The 16,781-nt window shown below is 42.7% G+C and overlaps 1 protein-coding gene across 5 annotated transcripts; it reads right to left on the bottom strand.

Annotated features, from left to right (window-relative positions):
• Positions 1-13,230: 13,230 nt before the first annotated feature.
• fahd2a (fumarylacetoacetate hydrolase domain containing 2A) lies at positions 13,231-16,758 on the bottom strand. Of its 5 annotated transcripts, none has more exons than XM_029638104.2 (8): positions 16,531-16,758; positions 15,451-15,719; positions 15,140-15,362; positions 14,748-14,807; positions 14,506-14,668; positions 14,306-14,414; positions 14,006-14,093; positions 13,231-13,633 (listed from the first exon to the last, which is right to left on the bottom strand). In XM_029638104.2, exons 2-8 carry the CDS (start codon positions 15,714-15,716, stop codon positions 13,571-13,573), a joined length of 972 nt encoding a protein of 323 aa, XP_029493964.1. In that variant the 5' UTR covers positions 15,717-15,719; positions 16,531-16,758; the 3' UTR covers positions 13,231-13,570. The 5 variants fall into 5 exon arrangements, with proteins under 5 accessions (XP_029493964.1, XP_029493965.1, XP_029493966.1 ...); XM_029638105.2 differs by having other exon boundaries at positions 15,451-15,716; XM_029638106.2 differs by having other exon boundaries at positions 15,451-15,642; positions 16,531-16,755.
• Between the last annotated feature and the right edge of the window lie 23 nt (positions 16,759-16,781).

Below are 16,781 nucleotides of genomic sequence, written 5' to 3'. Positions count from 1 at the left end.
CCCAGCCGCTGACCCGGGCGTATCGGGACCTCAAGCACTACTTCACCACTGCTCCCATATTGGTTCATCCTGACCCATCCCGTCAGTTCGTGGTGGAGTCCGATGCTTTGGATGTCTGAGTGGGGGCTGTCCTGTCGCAGTATTCTGCTTGGGACCCCAACGCCACAGAGAGGAATTATGATGTGGGGAATCGTGAGCTTCTCGCGGTGATGGCGCTGGAGGAGAGGAGATCGTGTTTGGAGGGGGCGGAACATCCGTTCATTGTGTGGACGGATCAAAAGAACCTGGAATATCTCCAGACCACCAAGCTTCTCAATTCCAGGCAAGCTAGGTGGGCCCTGCTTTTCACCCGGTTTAACATCTCCCTCTCCTACCAACCAGGATCCAAGAATATCAAGTCGGATCCTCTGTCACGCCACTATAGCCCCGCGACTACACTCTCTGAGACCATACTGAGATCATACCCTGAGACCATACTTCCCACCCGGTGCATGGCGACAGCACTCAGCTGGGGAATTGGGAAGCATGTCTGTGAGGCACAGCTTTCCCAGCCTGAACCCCGGGGGGCAGGTAAGGTGTTTGTTCCTGACTCTGTCCGCCCATCGGTCCTGGAGTGGGCCCACTCCTCCACGCTTACTGACGACCCGGGCTCCCGTCGGACCCTGGCCTTTGTGCGGCAACGCTTTGGTTGCCTACCAATGGCTTCGGACGTCTTGCGTCCGTCGCCGTCAGCACAATCTGTGCGCAGAATAAGACTCCTCGCCAAGCTCCGGCTGGTCTCTTTTAACCTGTCTAGGACTGGGGTTCCGCTAACAGCCAATGAAATTGCAGGGCGCCAAATACAAATCAACAGAAATCTCATAAATCGCATTTCTCAAACATACAAGTATTAGGCACCATTTTAAAGATAAAATTCTCGTTAATCCAGCCACAGTGTCTGATTTAAAAAATGCTTTACAGCGAAAGCTCCACAAACGATTATGTTAGGTCACCACCAACTCACAGAAAAACCCAGCCATTTTTCCAGCCAAAGAGAGGAGTCACAAAAAGCACAAATAGAGATAAAATGCATCACTAACCTTTGATGATCTTCATCAGATGACACTCATAGGACTTCATGTTACACAATACATGTATGTTTTGTTCGGTAAAGTTCATATTTATATCCAAAAATCCTATTTTACATTGGCGTGTTATGTTCAGTAGGTCCAAAACATGCAGTGATATTGCAGAGAGACACATTATAAATGTTGATGAAAATTCAAGTGTTATGCATGGAACTTTAGATACACATCTCCTTAATGCAACCGCTGTGTCAGATTTTTAAAAAACTTTACAGAAAAAGCAGAATCTGAGAACGGCGCTCAGAGCCCAAACCAGCCTTGTTGCGCAGTCAACATTAGTCATAAATAGCATTATAAATATTCACTTACCTTTGATGATCTTCATCAGCATGCACTCCCAGGAATCGCAGTTCCACAATAAATGTTTGACAGAAATTTGTCAAACCTAGTATAGAATCAATCTTTAGGATGTTTTTATCATAAATGTTCAATAATGTTCCAACCGGAGAATTCCATTGTCTGTAGAAAAGCAATGGAACAAGAGATACCTCTCATGTGAAATGCGCGTGACTGAGAACGAGGCTGCTGGCAGACCCCTTATTCAAACAGCTCCCATCCGGCCCCCCTTCACAGGAGAAGCCTGAAACAACGTTCAAAAGACGGTTGACATCTAGTGGAAGCGTTAGGAAGTGCAAAATAACCCGTATCCCACAGTGTATTCGATAGGGGAGAGTTCAAAAACTACAAACCGCAGATTTCCCACTTCCTGTTTGGATTTTTTCTCAGGTTTTTGCCTGCCATATGAGTTCTGTTATACTCACAGACATCATTCGAACAGTTTTAGAAACTTCAGAGTGGTTTCTATCCAATACTAATAATAATATGCATATACAGTGGGGCAAAAAAGTATTTACTCAGCCACCAATTGTGCAAGTTCTCCCACTTAAAAAGATGAGAGAGGCCTGTAATATTCATCATAGGTACACTTCATATGACAGACAAAATTTGAAAAAAAATAGTTGTTCACATGCGACTAAAATTTTGCGGGTGAGGTAAGAGCAAGAGGGTGAAGGAAGAGGCTTGGCTTGGAGCACTGGGCATCTTGTTATGATGACATGCATTATCTGAATTAGGCCCACAGAATTATACCTACGGAGGAGCGGCTTCTATGAAGGAACTTTGAATGTCTTTGCTCTTCAAAGGGTTGTCTTAACGTTAGACCAGAGCTAGCTTGTCACACCGTGACCATAGTTTGCTTTGTGTGTTTCTATGTTTTGTTTGGTAAGGGTGTGATCTGAGTGGGCATTCTATGTTACATGTCTAGTTTGTCTATTTCTATGTTTGGCCTGATATGGTTCTCAATCAGAGGCAGGTGTTAGTCATTGTCTCTGATTGGGAACCATATTTAGGTAGCCTGTTTGGTGTTGGGTTTTGTGGGTGATTGTTCCTGTCTCTGTGTTTGCACCAGATAGGGCTGTTTAGGTTTTCTCACGTTTATTGTTTTGTTAGTCTATTCATGTATAGTTTCTTTATTAAAGAACCATGAATAATAACCACGCTGCATTTTGGTCCGCCTCTCCTTCAACTCAAGAAAACCGTTACATAGCTATCTAACAAGCTTGTGTCTGCAGACCGGCACCAGAATTCAAATAAAAACACGTCTTACCTTTTTGTAGTTAATAAAGCCAATGTGAAATGTTATAACTATAGAATTCTTAAAAAGTTACTACATTCTTCTCAAATAAAATACCTCTCTGCCTAATTTCTGAATCCCGGTTGTAACATCATTAGGCTAGTAGCCTATGCTTCGGAGGGGAAGGGGCAGCTAGCACACAAAGGTTTTCAGCTGGCAGGCAGACACTGGAATATGTTTCTAAGTGATAGCTTTGCGTAAGCGCTTTGTTGAGTTGTGGAACTGGAGAAAAATGCCTTGAAAGTAAAATAAAGTTTTTAACCGGTTCCCATGATTTAAAAATAACGATTCTGCTCCAGAACAGTATAGATCACTTTTGTTCTAATTCTGTTCCTCGAAAAATTCTGTTATTTTCTGGTTTTCTGTTCTGTTCCCTGAACCGGTTCTAACCCTTGCTGTGAGTACACACACTCTCACACACACACACACACTGCCCCAGGATAATACCGGTGATTAGTACACAAACGCACCTATTGCCCCCGGATATTACTGGAATAGTCACTAAACAAACACACACACTATCTCTGTAGTTGAGCCAGCCCAGCCAGTGTCCAGAGCTGCTATTCTTCCTATGCAGCCTGATTGCTGGGCTACAGAAGGACTGCACCTCCTAAACTTCCCCTACCAGATGTGTGTGTCTCCCCCTGCAGAGGCTGTATGTTTAGCCCAGATACACTCCCACCTGTGTGACACCGCCCAGAGGGACAGGTGACACTATGGTGAGATTAGAACTACACAATGACACACACACAGAATGCTAATACCCGTACTTCAGACATTTGTCTAATGAAAAACACTGCTCTTTAAGAACCAGCTCATTTGTTTGTAGGCTACGCACTCTACTTACACATTCACATTTACTCCAATTTACACACCATTCCCAAAAACTGGTGTGTGTGTGTCTGTCTCTGTGTGTGTGTGTGTGTGTGTGTGTGTTTCACAGAGAGCTGCTCAGAGGAGGTGGCATGTGAGGCAGTCAGGATGCTGTGATTAACATTTTATCAGTGACTCACTGGTCCTTGCACGTGTATCTAAATAAAGTGTTTGTGTGTGTGTGTGTGTGTGTTTGTGTGTGTCCGTCCTCAGGTTCAGCAGAGATGATTTGTGTTCCTGGGAGTCAGTCCACCCTCCCAACCGACAGCAAACAGACAAACTCCACAACTTTGTATCCCAGTCGCTAAGCATGCTCTTATTGATTTTCATGTGTTTACATGATCAAGTTGTTGACATTAAGTTTGCATTTTACATTTCATTTTCACATCAGGTTGTTTTGTGTTTAAACTGACTGTGTTTTTCAGTTCAGTATTAGACTTTGCATGAGTCAATAAGAGACCAGAACTTTGGTTCTTGCTTCAGTTCAGAAGTTGCCTTTGGACAAGGATGTACAATATGTAAAAAATATTTGTTTTCTCACCCATCAACACACAATACCCCATAATTACAAAGTGACCACATGTTTCTTGAAAATGAAATGCAGAAATACCTCATTTACATAAATATTCACACCCCTGAGAATCACCTTTGGGAGCGATTACAACTGTGAGTCTTTCTGGGTAGACAGACATGGCAGTTCTGCTTCTAGCTCCTAAGCAACTTTGCAGTATTTTGTTTTTGTGTGTTATTTCTTACATTTTTAGCCCAGAACGTTTTTTGTGTTATTATTACATACAGCCGGAAATAACTTTTGGATATCAGAGTGGTGGTAACTTAGCATTACGACCAGGAATATGACTTTCCCGAACTCCCCAGGGAAATGTAACTTATCCCAGAGGCTGCTCCAAAATGCCACCAGCGGAGAAGAGGTATTCGGAGTGGACTTCTAGTCCAACTCAGGAGGCGTGAACACCATCCACCGCTTCCGAGTATATTAATTGGTAATATTCCGTCTCTGGACAATAAATTAGATGAGCTCAGGGCAAAGGTCTCCTTCCAGAGAGATATCAGGGACTGTAACATTCTCTGTTTCACAGAATCATGGCTCTCTCCAGATATACTGTCCCAATAGAGAACTAACCATTTGATTAGATGTTCATGAGTCTTATGGCTTGGGTGTAGAAGCTGTTTAGAAGCCTTGTGGACCTAGATTTGGCTCTCCGGTACTGCCTGCCGTGCGGTAGCAGAGAGAACTGTCTATGACTAGGGTGGCTGGAGTCTGACACCGCCTGATATAGAGGTCCTGGATGGCAGAAAGCTTGGCCCCAGTGATGTACTGGGCCGTACGTATTACCTTTGAAGTACCTTGCGATCGGAAGCCGAGCAATTGCCATACCAAGCAATGATGTAATCAGTCAGGATGCTCTCGATGGTGCAGCTGTACCTTTTGAGGATCTGAGGACCCATGCCAGATACTACTGCACTGTTGGAGCTAGGAACACAAGCATTTGTTTTGCTACACCCGCAATAACATCTGCCAAATATCTGTTTGTGACCAATAAAATTTGATTTGTAAGTCTCAAAGAGCTTTGCACACCTGGATTGTACAATATTTGCACATTAATCTTTTTAAAATTCTTCAAGCTTTGTCAAGTTAATTGTTGATCATTGCTAGACAGCCATTTTCAAGTCTTGCTGTAGATTTTCAAGCCTATTTATGTCAAATATGTTAACTAGGCCACTCAGGACCATTCCATGTCATCATGGGAAGCAACTCCAGTGTATATTTGGCCTTGTATTTGACGTTATAGTCCGGCTGAAAGGTGAATTTGTCTCCCAGTGTCTGTTGGAAAGCACTCTGAACCAGGCTTGCCTCTAGGATTTTGCCTGTGCTTATAGCTCTATTCCATTCATTTTTATCCCCAACAAAACTCTAGTCCTTGCCGATGACAAGCACACCCATAACATGATGCAGCCATCACCATGTTTTAAAATATGAAGAGTGGTAGTGATGTGTTGTGTTGGATTTGCCCCAAACATAACGCTTTGTATTCAGGACATAAAGTTAATTTATTTGCCAAATGTTTTGAAGTTTTACTTTAGTGTCTTATTGAAAACAAGCATGTTTTGGAATATTTGTATTATGTACAGGCATCTTTCTTTTCTCTCTGTCATTTACGATAGTATTGTGGAGTAACTGCAATGTTGTTGATCCATCCTCAGTTTTCACATATCATAGCCATTCAAGTCTGTAATTGTTTTAAAGTCACCATTGGCCTCATGGTAAAATCCCTGACCGGTTTCCTTCCTCTCCAGCAACTGAGTTTAAGAAGGACGACTGTATCTTTTGTAGTGACTGGGTGTATTGATACACCATCCAAAGTGTAATTAATAGCTTCACCCTGCTCAAAGGGATATTCAATGCCTGCTGTTTAAATGTTTTAACCATCTACCAATAGATGCCCTTCTTTGTGAGGCATTGGAAAACGTCCCTGGTCTTTGTGGTTGAATCTATCTTTGAAATTCACTGTCTGACTGAGGGACCTTACAGATAATTGTTTGTGTGGGGTATAGAGATGAGGTAGTCATTCAAAAATCATGTTGATAACATATTGCTCACAGAGTGAGTCAATGCAACTTGTAACTTGTTAAGCAAATGTTAGTTAGGCTTGCCATATCAAAGGGGTTGAATGCTTATTGACTCAAAACATTAAAGCTAATTTTAAACAAATTTGTAAACATTTCTGAAAATATATAGTTGAAGACAGAAGTTTACATACACTTACACAGCACCCAAACCGGCTGCGTGCGCCATCGTGCATGAATTTATTTTGTCCCCCACACCAAACGCGATCACTCTGAACCAATTACATTAATTTGGGGACAGGTCGAAAAGCATTAAACATGTATGGCAATTTAGCTAGCTAGCTTGCACATGCTAGCTAATTTGCCCTGGGATATAAATATTGAGTTATTTTACCTGAAATGCACAAGTTCCTCTACTCTGACAATGAATCCACACAAAACGGTCAACCGAATCATTTCTAGTCATCTCTCCTCCTTCCAGGTTTTTTCATCTTTGAACTTATATGGTGATTGTCATCTAAACTTTCATAGTATTACCTACGACGACAGGCAAAACAGTTCGTCGGTCAATCACCCACGTGTGTATAACCAATGAGGAGATGGCACGTGAGTACCTGATTCTATAAATCAACGAGGAGATGGGAGAGGCAGGACTTGCAGCGCGATCTGCGTCAGAAAGAGGAATGACTTATATTTTAGCCCTTGGCAATGCAGATGCTCGTTGGCGCGCGCGAGCAGTGTGGGTGCAATAATTGAATAACATGGATTTCTACATTTATTTTGCAACACTCTCGCACGCGACGTGTCCGGTCTGGTCAGCATGTTAGGTTGGAGTCAAACCACTCCACAAATTTCTTGTTAACAAACTATATTTATGGCAAGTCGGTTAGGGCATCTACTTTGTGCATGACACAAGTAATTTTTACAACAATTGCTTATGGACAGATTATTTCACATATAATTCACTGTATCACAATTCCAATGGGTCAGAAGTTAACCTACACTAACTTGACTGTACCTTTAAACTGCTTGGAAAATTCCAGAAAATGATGTCATAGCTTTAGAAGCTTCTGATAGGCTAATTGACATCAATTGAACCAATTGGGGGTGTACCTGTGGATGTATTTCAAGGCCTACCTTCAAACTCAATGCCTCTTTGCTTGACATCTCTTTGCTTGACATCATGGGAAAATAAAATTAAACTAAAAAAAAAAAAATTGTAGACCTCCACAAGTCTGGTTCATCCTTGGGAGCAATTTTCAAATGCCTGAAGGTACCATGTACATCTGTACAAACAATAGTACGCAAGTATAAACACCATGGAACCACGCAGCTGGTATACCGCTCAGGAAGGAGACATGTTCTGTCTCCTAGACATGAACGTACTTTGGTGCGAAAAGTGCAAATCAATCACAGAACAACAGCAAAGGACCTTGTGAAGATGCTGGAGGAAACCGGTACAAAAGTATCTATATCCACAGTAAAACGAGTCCTATAATCGACATAAACTGAAAGGCCACTCAGCAAGGAAAAAGCTACTGCTCAAAAACCGCCATAAAAAAGTCAGACTATGGTTTGCATCATCTTGTGGGGGTGATTTGCTGTAGGAGGGACTGGTGCACTTCACAAAATAGATGGCATCATGAGGTAGGGAAAATTATGTGGATATATTGAAGCAACATCTCAAGACATCAGTCAGCAAGTTAATAAAACTTGTTTGCAAATGGGTCTTCCAAATGGACAATGACCCCAAGCATACTTCCAAAGTTGTAGCAAAATGGCTTAAGGACAACAAAGTCAAGGTATTGGAGTGACCATCACAAAGCCCTGACCTCAATCCCATAGAAAATGTATGGGCAGAACTGAAAAAGCGTGTGTGAGCAAGGAGGCCTACAAACCTGACTCAGTTACACCAGCTCTGTCAGGAGGAATGGGCCAAAATTCACCCAACTTATTGTGGGAAGCTTGTGGAAGGCTACCTGAAATGTTTGACCCAAGTTAAACAATTTTAAAGGCAATGCTACCAAATACTAATAGAGTGTATGAACTTCTGAGCCACTGGGAATGGGATGAAAGAAATACAAGTCTAAATAAATCCTTCTCTCCTATTATTTTGACATTTCACATTCTGAAAATAACGTGGTGATCCTAACTGACCTAAGTCAGGGAATTTTAACTAGGATTAAATGTCAGGAATTGTGAAAAACTGAGTTTAAAACTATTTGGCTAAGGTGTATGTAAACTTCCGACTTCAACTGAACAAGAACAATTGAGACAAGCTGTGTGTTTCTTGTGTGAAATAGGTGTGATAGGTCAGTGAAAAGTGTCTAGCAAGGTTTTTTAAATATACATATAATGCTATTTTTTGTTTGTTTTTATGAAACCTAGAAATGTGTGTTTGTTTTTCCTGAATCCATCATTGATCTACTTTCACTAACATGAAGCACCACAGTCCATCAGAAGTGATACGGATCATAATGATTGAGAACTCTACCTTTAAAACTTAACATGTATGCAGCCCTTATTTTCATTGGTGCCAATAGCACCCAGGCTGTTTTAAGACACTGCAGAGAAAAACATGCTCTTCAGTCACAATGTCAGAAGACCTCTCTTATATGACACATCACTTCCACCTCGTGGTGGTCTGAACAATTAGCAGCATTTGAATTCTGAGATGTGGATGACTCACAGGCTGTGCATTTTACCTCTCTGTTGCACTTTGAATAGTTACTAGCCTTCTGCTCTCTCTGTCTCTCATTAAGATGGATTGTTTAAATCTGAGGTGTGTACGACACAGTTAACACTTGTGTTTGTGTATGCGCTACAGGAGAGGCCCTCACTGTGTGTTGGTGTGAGTGCATGTGACTATCCAGGTATCACCTAACTCCCAGACACTAAACATTTCCAACCCTTAATTAATTTGTATCTACACTACAGTAAAGCATCAAACTGCAGAGGATACAGATATTTAATATTTCCAAGGTCATACAGATATCTGATTGAATCATGGAGACCAAACCCATCATTGTCCATACAGTTCAGGGGCCTCATTTATAAGCATTGCTTAAATTTCACACTAAATTTCTGCATGTGCTATTTCTGAAAAGACTGCCCATGCACAAAAATATTGAGATTCATAATCTTGGAGCACAGCATACATTATGCATGTTTCCGGTGGTGGAAAAAGTACACAATTGTCATACTTGAGGAAAAGTAAAGCCAACTTAATATAAAATAACTCAAGTAAAAGTGTAAGTCACCCAGTAAAAAACTTTCAGTAAAAGTCTAAAAGTATTTGGTTTTAAATATAAGTATCAAAGTATCAAAAGTAAATGTAATTGCTAAAATACACTATCAAAAAGTATAAACAACAAAAATGTAAGTATCAAAAGTAAAACTAAAAGTAAAATAATTAAAAATGCTTTATATTAAGCAAACCAGACGTCATAATTTTAGTTTAAAAAAAATAGAGATAGCCAGGGGCACTCTCCAACACTCATACATAATTTACAAACTAAGCATTTTTGTTTAGTGAGTCCGCCAGATGAGAGGCAGTAAGGATGAACAGGGATGTTTTCTTGATATATTTTTCAGATGGGACGTTAAACAGGTGTCCTGACTCTTTGGTCACTAAAGATCCCATGGCACTTATCATAAAAGTAGGGATGTCAACCCCGGTGTCCTGACTAAATTCCCAACCTGGCCCTCCAAATGGCTCATTCATCCACCCTCCTCCCCTGTAACTATTCCCCAGGTCATTGCTGTAAATGAGAAAGTGTTCTAAGTCAACTTACCTGAAAAAAAACATATGGAAATAAATATTTTTGCACAGAGTAGTGCACTGGGCCTTTACCAGTATATGTAAACCGATATAAACATCTGTACGTTTTTTTTTGCATCTACACTTGGGCAAAAGACAAGGTAGTTGTATAATTAGGAACAGTATCTTGCAGGATTCAACAGTAGGAATTGTAAAAGTTTTTGCCCTGTCCCGTTCTCTGCGATTGGCATTCTAATTGAATCCAGAAAGAACAAAATCCTGTCCTCAAACATTTACATCAAAAGGTGAAAAATGATGGGCATAGACACAAAACATCCACAACAAATAAAATATTTTTCTTGATCAAATAACATGGACAACAGACACTTTTTGTGCAGTATCAATATACCATCCATACAAACCACTTAATATTGTACATAGGCTGGTCATCTAGGTTTGGTACCTGTAGACTTTCCATTACCATGAACAAAAACAATGTACAATACAATAATTGTGCACATTAAGACACACGTGGTTTGTGATATGATGATGTGGCTCAGTTGATAAAGCGCTTGCAACGCTAGGTTTGTGGGATCCATTTCCATGGGGAGCAGTACAAAAAAGTATGAAAATGTATACACTCACTATTCAAATCAAACTTTTTTCCATGAAATGGGGGGGTGGTCAATGTAAATAGTCCAGGTGGCCATTTGATTAATTGTTCAGCAGTCTTATGGCTTGGGGATAGAAGCTGTTAAGGGGCCTTTTGGTCCTAGACGTGGCGCTCTGGTACTGCTTGCCGTGTGGAAGCAGAGAGAACAGTCTATGACTTGGGTGACTGGAGTCTGACAATTTTTGGGTTTTTCCTCTGACACCACCTAGTATATAGGTCCTGGATGGCAGGAAGCTTGGCCCCAGTGATGTAGTGGGCCGTACACACTACCCTCTGTAGCGCCTTGTGATGCAACCGGTCAGGATGCTCTCAATGGTGTAGCTGTATAACTTTTTGAGGATCTAGTGACTCATGCCAAATCTTTTCAGTCTCCTGAGGGGGAAAAGGTGTTGTCGTGCCCTCTTCACGACTGTCTTGGTGTGTTTGGACAATGACAGTTTGCTGGTGATGTGGACACCAAGGAACTTGGAACTCTCAACCTGCTCCACTACAGCCCCGTCGATGAGAATGGGGGCCTGTTCGGCCAGCCTTTTCCTGTAGTACACGATCAGCTCCTTTGTCTTGCTCACATTGAGGGAGAGGTTGTTGTCCTGGCACCACACTGTCAGGTCTCTGATCTCCTCCCTATAGCCTGTCTCAGCGTTGTCCGTAATCAGGCCTACCACTGTTGGGTCATCAGCAAACGTAATGATGGTGTTTGAGTCATGTTTGGCCATGTAGTCGTGGGTGAACAGGGAGTACAGGATGGGACTAAGCGTGCACCCCTAAGGGGCCCCAGTGTTGAGGATCAGCATGGCAGTCATGTTGTTGCCTACCCTTACCACCTGGGGGTGGCCCGTCAGGAAGTCCAGGGTCCAGTTGCAGAAGGAGGTGTTTAGTCCCAGGGTCCTTAGCTTAGTGATGAGCTTTGTGGGCACTATGGTGTTGAACGCTAAGCTGTAGTCAATGAACAGCATTCTCACATAGGTATTCCTTTTGTCGGGGGGGAAAGGGCAGTGTGGAGTGCGATTGAGATTGTGTCGTCTGTGGATCTGTTGGGGCAGTATGCAAAATGGAGTGGGTCTAGGGTGTCCGGGATTATGGCGTTGATGTGAGCCATGACCATCCTTTCAAAGCACTTCAATGCTACCGACGTGAGTGCCATGGGGCTGTAATCATTTAGGTAGGTTACCTTCGCTTCCTTGTGCACAGGGACTCTTGTCAGGGAGAGGTTGAAAATGTCAGTGAAGACACTTGCCAGTTTGTCCGTGCATGCTTTGAGTACACATCCTGGTAATCCGTCTGGCCCACGGCTTTGTGAATGTTGACCTGTTTAAAGGTCTTGCTCACATCGTGAGCATCATCAGGAACAGCTGGTGCTTTCATGCATGCTTCAGTGTAGCTTGCCTCGAAGCAAGCATAAAAGGCATTTAGCTTGTCTGGGAGGCTTGCGTCCCTGGGTAGCTCGCGGCTGGGTTTCCCTTTGTAGTCCGTAATATTTCGAAAGCCCTGCCACATTCGACGAGTGTCAGAGCCGGTGTAACAGGATTCAATCTTAATCCTGTATTGAATCTTTGCCTGTTTGATGGTTCAACTGAGGGCGTAGAGGGATTTCTTATAAGTGTCTGGGTTAGTGTCCCGCTCCTTGAAACCAGTTGCTCTAGCCTTTAGCTTGATGTGGATGTTGCCTGTAGTCCATGGCTTCTAGTTGGGATATGTACGTATGGTCACTGTAGGGACAACGCCGTCAATGCACTTATTGATGAAGCCGATAACTGAGGTGGTATACTCCTCAATGCCATTGGATGAATCCCGGAACACATTCCAGTTTGTGCTAGCAAAACTGTCCTGTACCGTAGCATCCGTGTCATCTGACCACTTCTATATTGAGCGAGTCACTGGTTCTTCCTGCTTATTTTTTGCTTGTAAGCAGAAATCAGGATAGAATTATGGTCCGATTTGACAAATGTAGGGCGAGGGAGAGCTTTGTATGCGTCTCTGTATGTGGAGTAAAGGTGAACCAGAGTTTTTTTTCCCTCTGGTTGCACAGGTGACACGCTGGTAGAAATTAGGTAAAACGGATTGCCTGCATTAAAGTCCCTGGCCACTAGAAGCACTGCTTCTGGATGAGCACTTTCTTGTTTGCTTATGGCCTACAGCTGGTTGAGTGCGGTCTTAGTGCCAGCATCGTTTTGTGGTGGTAAACGGATGGCTACGAATTATACAGATGAGAACTCTTGGTAGATAGTATGGTCTACAGCTTATCATAAGGTACTCTACTTCAGGCGAGCAATAACTTGAGACTTCTTTAAAATTAGACATAGCGCACCAAAATATCTTCGTCCAGTTCGAGGTGAGTAATCACTGTTCTGTGTGTTCCAAATGTCACTTGACTGGTCCCAAACGGCACCCTATATAGTGCACTACTTTTGGTCCCTAATAAAAAGTAGTCCACTATGTAGTAAATAGGGTGCCAATGGATGGCACAGTGTTATAGGAGACATGATTTCATGAAGACTAGTCACACATTTAGCCATGTGAGTGGTACTGTAGTATCATGACAGTATATGTTTTGTATAAGAAGGATCACAGAAAACAAGAATAAAGAACTTGCATTTATAAAAGTAATCTATTCAATTCTATAGACAATCCACAAACAAATGTGCAACTTTAGTTAGATTGATAGTTTACAAACCTAATTCACCATATTTGGCTGTTTACACAGGCAGTCTAATTTGGATCCTTTGACCTATCAGATTAGAGCTTTTGCCAATAATTGGGAAAAATATCATAATTGAGCTTCCTGTGTAAACAAAGCCTTTCAAACATGGATTAGATCTGATTTACAGTAGACTAGATTAATGACACTTGGGTCCAAAGAGAGCTGAATCAAGATTGAAGAGATAGCTGTCCAATAGGCTGGCTGCTTCAGAGGTCAGAGTTCAGACAACATTGTTGCGTATGACCCCGACCTGGTCTATTTGACATTCCACCACATCTCCTTTCTGAAACACACAGGAACACTTCATTACACCTTTCACAAGACAGGGCCACAACAGGCAACGCTTGTAACTCTTGTGCCCTATTTGATCTTTTCAGATCAATGGGAAGTGCCTAGCCCTATAAGAGCTTGGGGTGGATGTGGTGTTCATTACTACTATATGTAACAATATGGATTCATTCCAGGCTAACTACATTACAGACATATGTCAGATCTTAAAATGCTTGGATAGGTGTTTAACATATCAGCTAACCAAATCATATGATTTAGCAATCAGTCGTAGTGGTACACAACCATTGATTGATTCATTACAACATCTGCAAAGTAGTTAGCCTGGTACACAACAAATGTCTTTATATAAGTGTGTGATGCTGACCTTGAGGAAGACAGGTGGGTTCCTGAACACACCCACACCTGGAGGAGTCCCTGTCAGAAACACGTCACCTGGAGACAACGTCACAAACCTAACACAGGAGAAAACACACACATGCAAATCTTTGTTATCATAGAGCAACTGTAGACTACTCCATAGCTGTCACAAATATTGGTTTTGTGATGACATTGTAACTCAGTTGTCATAACTGTTAGTGACTGTTATGTATACCTTGTGATAGAGGGCTCAAGTAAAGTATTACCATCACAAGGACTATGAACACATTGTGTGTGTGTCACTCACTGTGAGACCCAGGCCACCACTTGCTCAGTCTTAAAGATCAGCTGGTCAGTGTTGCTGTTCTGGACTGCAACTCCATTTACCAGACAGCGGATACCCAGGTTATGGGGGTCTGACGACAAACACATGTTAGCAACCACTCTACCAAAGTAAGCAAATTATATGTATACATTTTATCTTGTGTTTCTTCCTGCCTTTCTCACCCGTCACAGCGGAGGTGGTCACTAAGGCGGGGCCGAGAGGGCAAAAGCTGTCAAAGGTTTTTCCCAGCAGCCACTGGTTCCCGTTGCGTTTCATCTGCCAATCACGTGCGCTGACATCGTTGGCAACGGTGAAACCTGCCACGTAAGACATAGCATCCTCTTCCTTGGAGAAAGAGTAGGGGGGGTGAGCTCATCTGTGGGACATGAAACCCCTGTGTCTGTCAAGTTCTATTCAGACTCACCTTAATGTGTTTCCCCTTTCGTCCAATCACAAAGGCTAGCTCCACCTCCCAGTCCACCTCCTTCAATCAGGGATAACCAGGAATAATCCATCAATTAAGTTATTGAATGCAGAAACTGTGTAACACCCAGGCTACAGTGCCTGTGTACATTATAATTGTATCAGGAACAGATCTAGGATCATGCAAATCTACTGATTCTCAATCTTCTCCTCTGAGCCTGACAGGGGTCGTGTTCTCCTGCTCAGAATTTGCGTACAACGTCATTGACTGTGCCGTCAGGCACCAGATTGCTATAACATAACGTAAAATACCTACCCAGGTGTTGTAAGATCTGGCATGCGTCAGCAACGCCTGGGCAGAGGAACACACCCAGTGACTAAAGCTGCTCTCACCTGGCTCTCGTCAGGCAGTGTGATGTCATCAAAGGGCCCAGTAATGGCGCTGGGGAACTTGCTGAAGATGATTGGCTCTTTAGGGATAGGGGCATTCTGCTCAAGGCAGTGGTCCCGGTAGTTCATCCCCACACACACCACCTTCTCTGGGGCTAGGACTGGGGACAGCAGCCTCACCTCCGCAAAGGGAACCACACACTGAGCAGGACTAACCTCCAGTGCCCTGAGAGAAAGAGGATAGTATGTGCTCTGGGTGGAAAGGATGGCTACGGACAAGCAACAAAACAGTGTGTGTGTTGTGTATGTGTTACCTCTGTGCACACTGCATGCCCTTCGCTCCCATCTCCAGCAGCTCTCTCATTGTCATGGGCATCGAAGGGTCAAAGGCCTTAAGGTCAACGACCCCTTGCCCCTCCCCACGATCAACGCCGACTCTAACCCCTCCCTCATCGCCTTGGCGGCAGAACTGCACCAATCGCATCGCAGCGCCACACACTCCCCGCCTACCGGGGATAGCAGACAGCCTATCAGACAAGCTCCTCGAGATGAGAGACAAGGAGTGAAGAGGAAGTCTCATCTACTGAGAACAGAGAGCAGGAAAAATACTGAGAGAGAAAAGCAAAGACAACGAGTAAATGTACAAAAAGGAAAGAAAGTGAATGGGTCAATTTAATAGTTTCAGAACACAGGGTGGGCTAAGAATTGTCCAATCCCAATTAAGGAAGTATTGAACAATTTCTGTAGATAACCTCAAAGTGCAGTAGCCTATATACTGTCTTATGATGCAGTAAAGTGACCCATGAGTTCAGAGCTCCTAGCGTAGCTAGTTGCACTTTGACATATCAGGAACCCGAATATGGACAGAGCAAAGTCATTTCCAAAAGAAAGATACATCCTTGCGGGTTTCTTCAAACTCTTAGTTGCAATGTAAATTATTGTAATGAAACAGCAGGGAGCAGGTCTCGAACCCTCGATTTTCGAGGCGGAGGTCCGGCGCGCTGTCGACTGTGCCGCAAAAGCTTGCTCGTGCGGCAGGGACGATTTCCGCGATTATAAACCCAGGGTCGTTACATTATTTTATTAGTGACAACCTTATCACCCTGGCCGCAAACTCTACTCCTGTAGATAACATACAGACAGTATCTTTACAATCAAGATAATATAAAGTCGCACAGTATTCAGTTAAAACCGTCCTACCTGATCACCAGTGATTACTGACTCCGCAAATGCAAAAAAACCACAAGCCAACAACAATGTTGCACAACCAAATCTGCAAATATATTAAAGTCAATCAAGAGTCGCTAATTTTACTGATATCATATGGTCAGTCAGGTGAAAAGTCTAATAAACCGTCTCATTCTTGCACTTTGGACCAATGATCAGGCACTCACCTTGCTGGTTTGTCTACTGAATAGACAACATGCACAGGATTGGACTTCCTGGTTCGGTATTTGTAGTTCAGTTTATTGGATACTGTCACTCAATACTCTCAGTTATATATAATCTCTAGTATGTACATCATATATATAACACTTCCAATTGATACTATATTTGCATATTTTTTTATGTGTAGATAACCTGCACATTTCCGCGTAGTAATCAGTATGTAAATATTACAACTCCCATGACTACGTTGAAAGGA

Source organism: Oncorhynchus nerka, linkage group LG27 (assembly GCF_034236695.1).
Source record: "Oncorhynchus nerka isolate Pitt River linkage group LG27, Oner_Uvic_2.0, whole genome shotgun sequence".
Lineage (NCBI taxonomy): Eukaryota > Metazoa > Chordata > Actinopteri > Salmoniformes > Salmonidae > Oncorhynchus > Oncorhynchus nerka.
The sequence above is the reverse complement of the archived record's forward strand: the minus strand, read 5'-3'. Positions and strand labels throughout refer to the sequence as shown.

What these genes read in the sequence shown, in the direction of transcription:
- fahd2a (XM_029638104.2), bottom strand. Translation starts at nt 15,716, where the DNA reads ATGAGACTTCCTCTTCACTCCTTGTCTCTCATCTCGAGGAGCTTGTCT. An exon ending in GACCACCTCCGCTGTGACGG is followed by an intron (nt 14,415 to 14,505) that starts GTGAGAAAGGCA and finishes GTTTGTCGTCAG; the next exon opens with ACCCCCATAACCTGGGTATC. An exon ending in GTGGTGGCCTGGGTCTCACA is followed by an intron (nt 14,094 to 14,305) that starts GTGAGTGACACA and finishes CTCCTGTGTTAG; the next exon opens with GTTTGTGACGTTGTCTCCAG.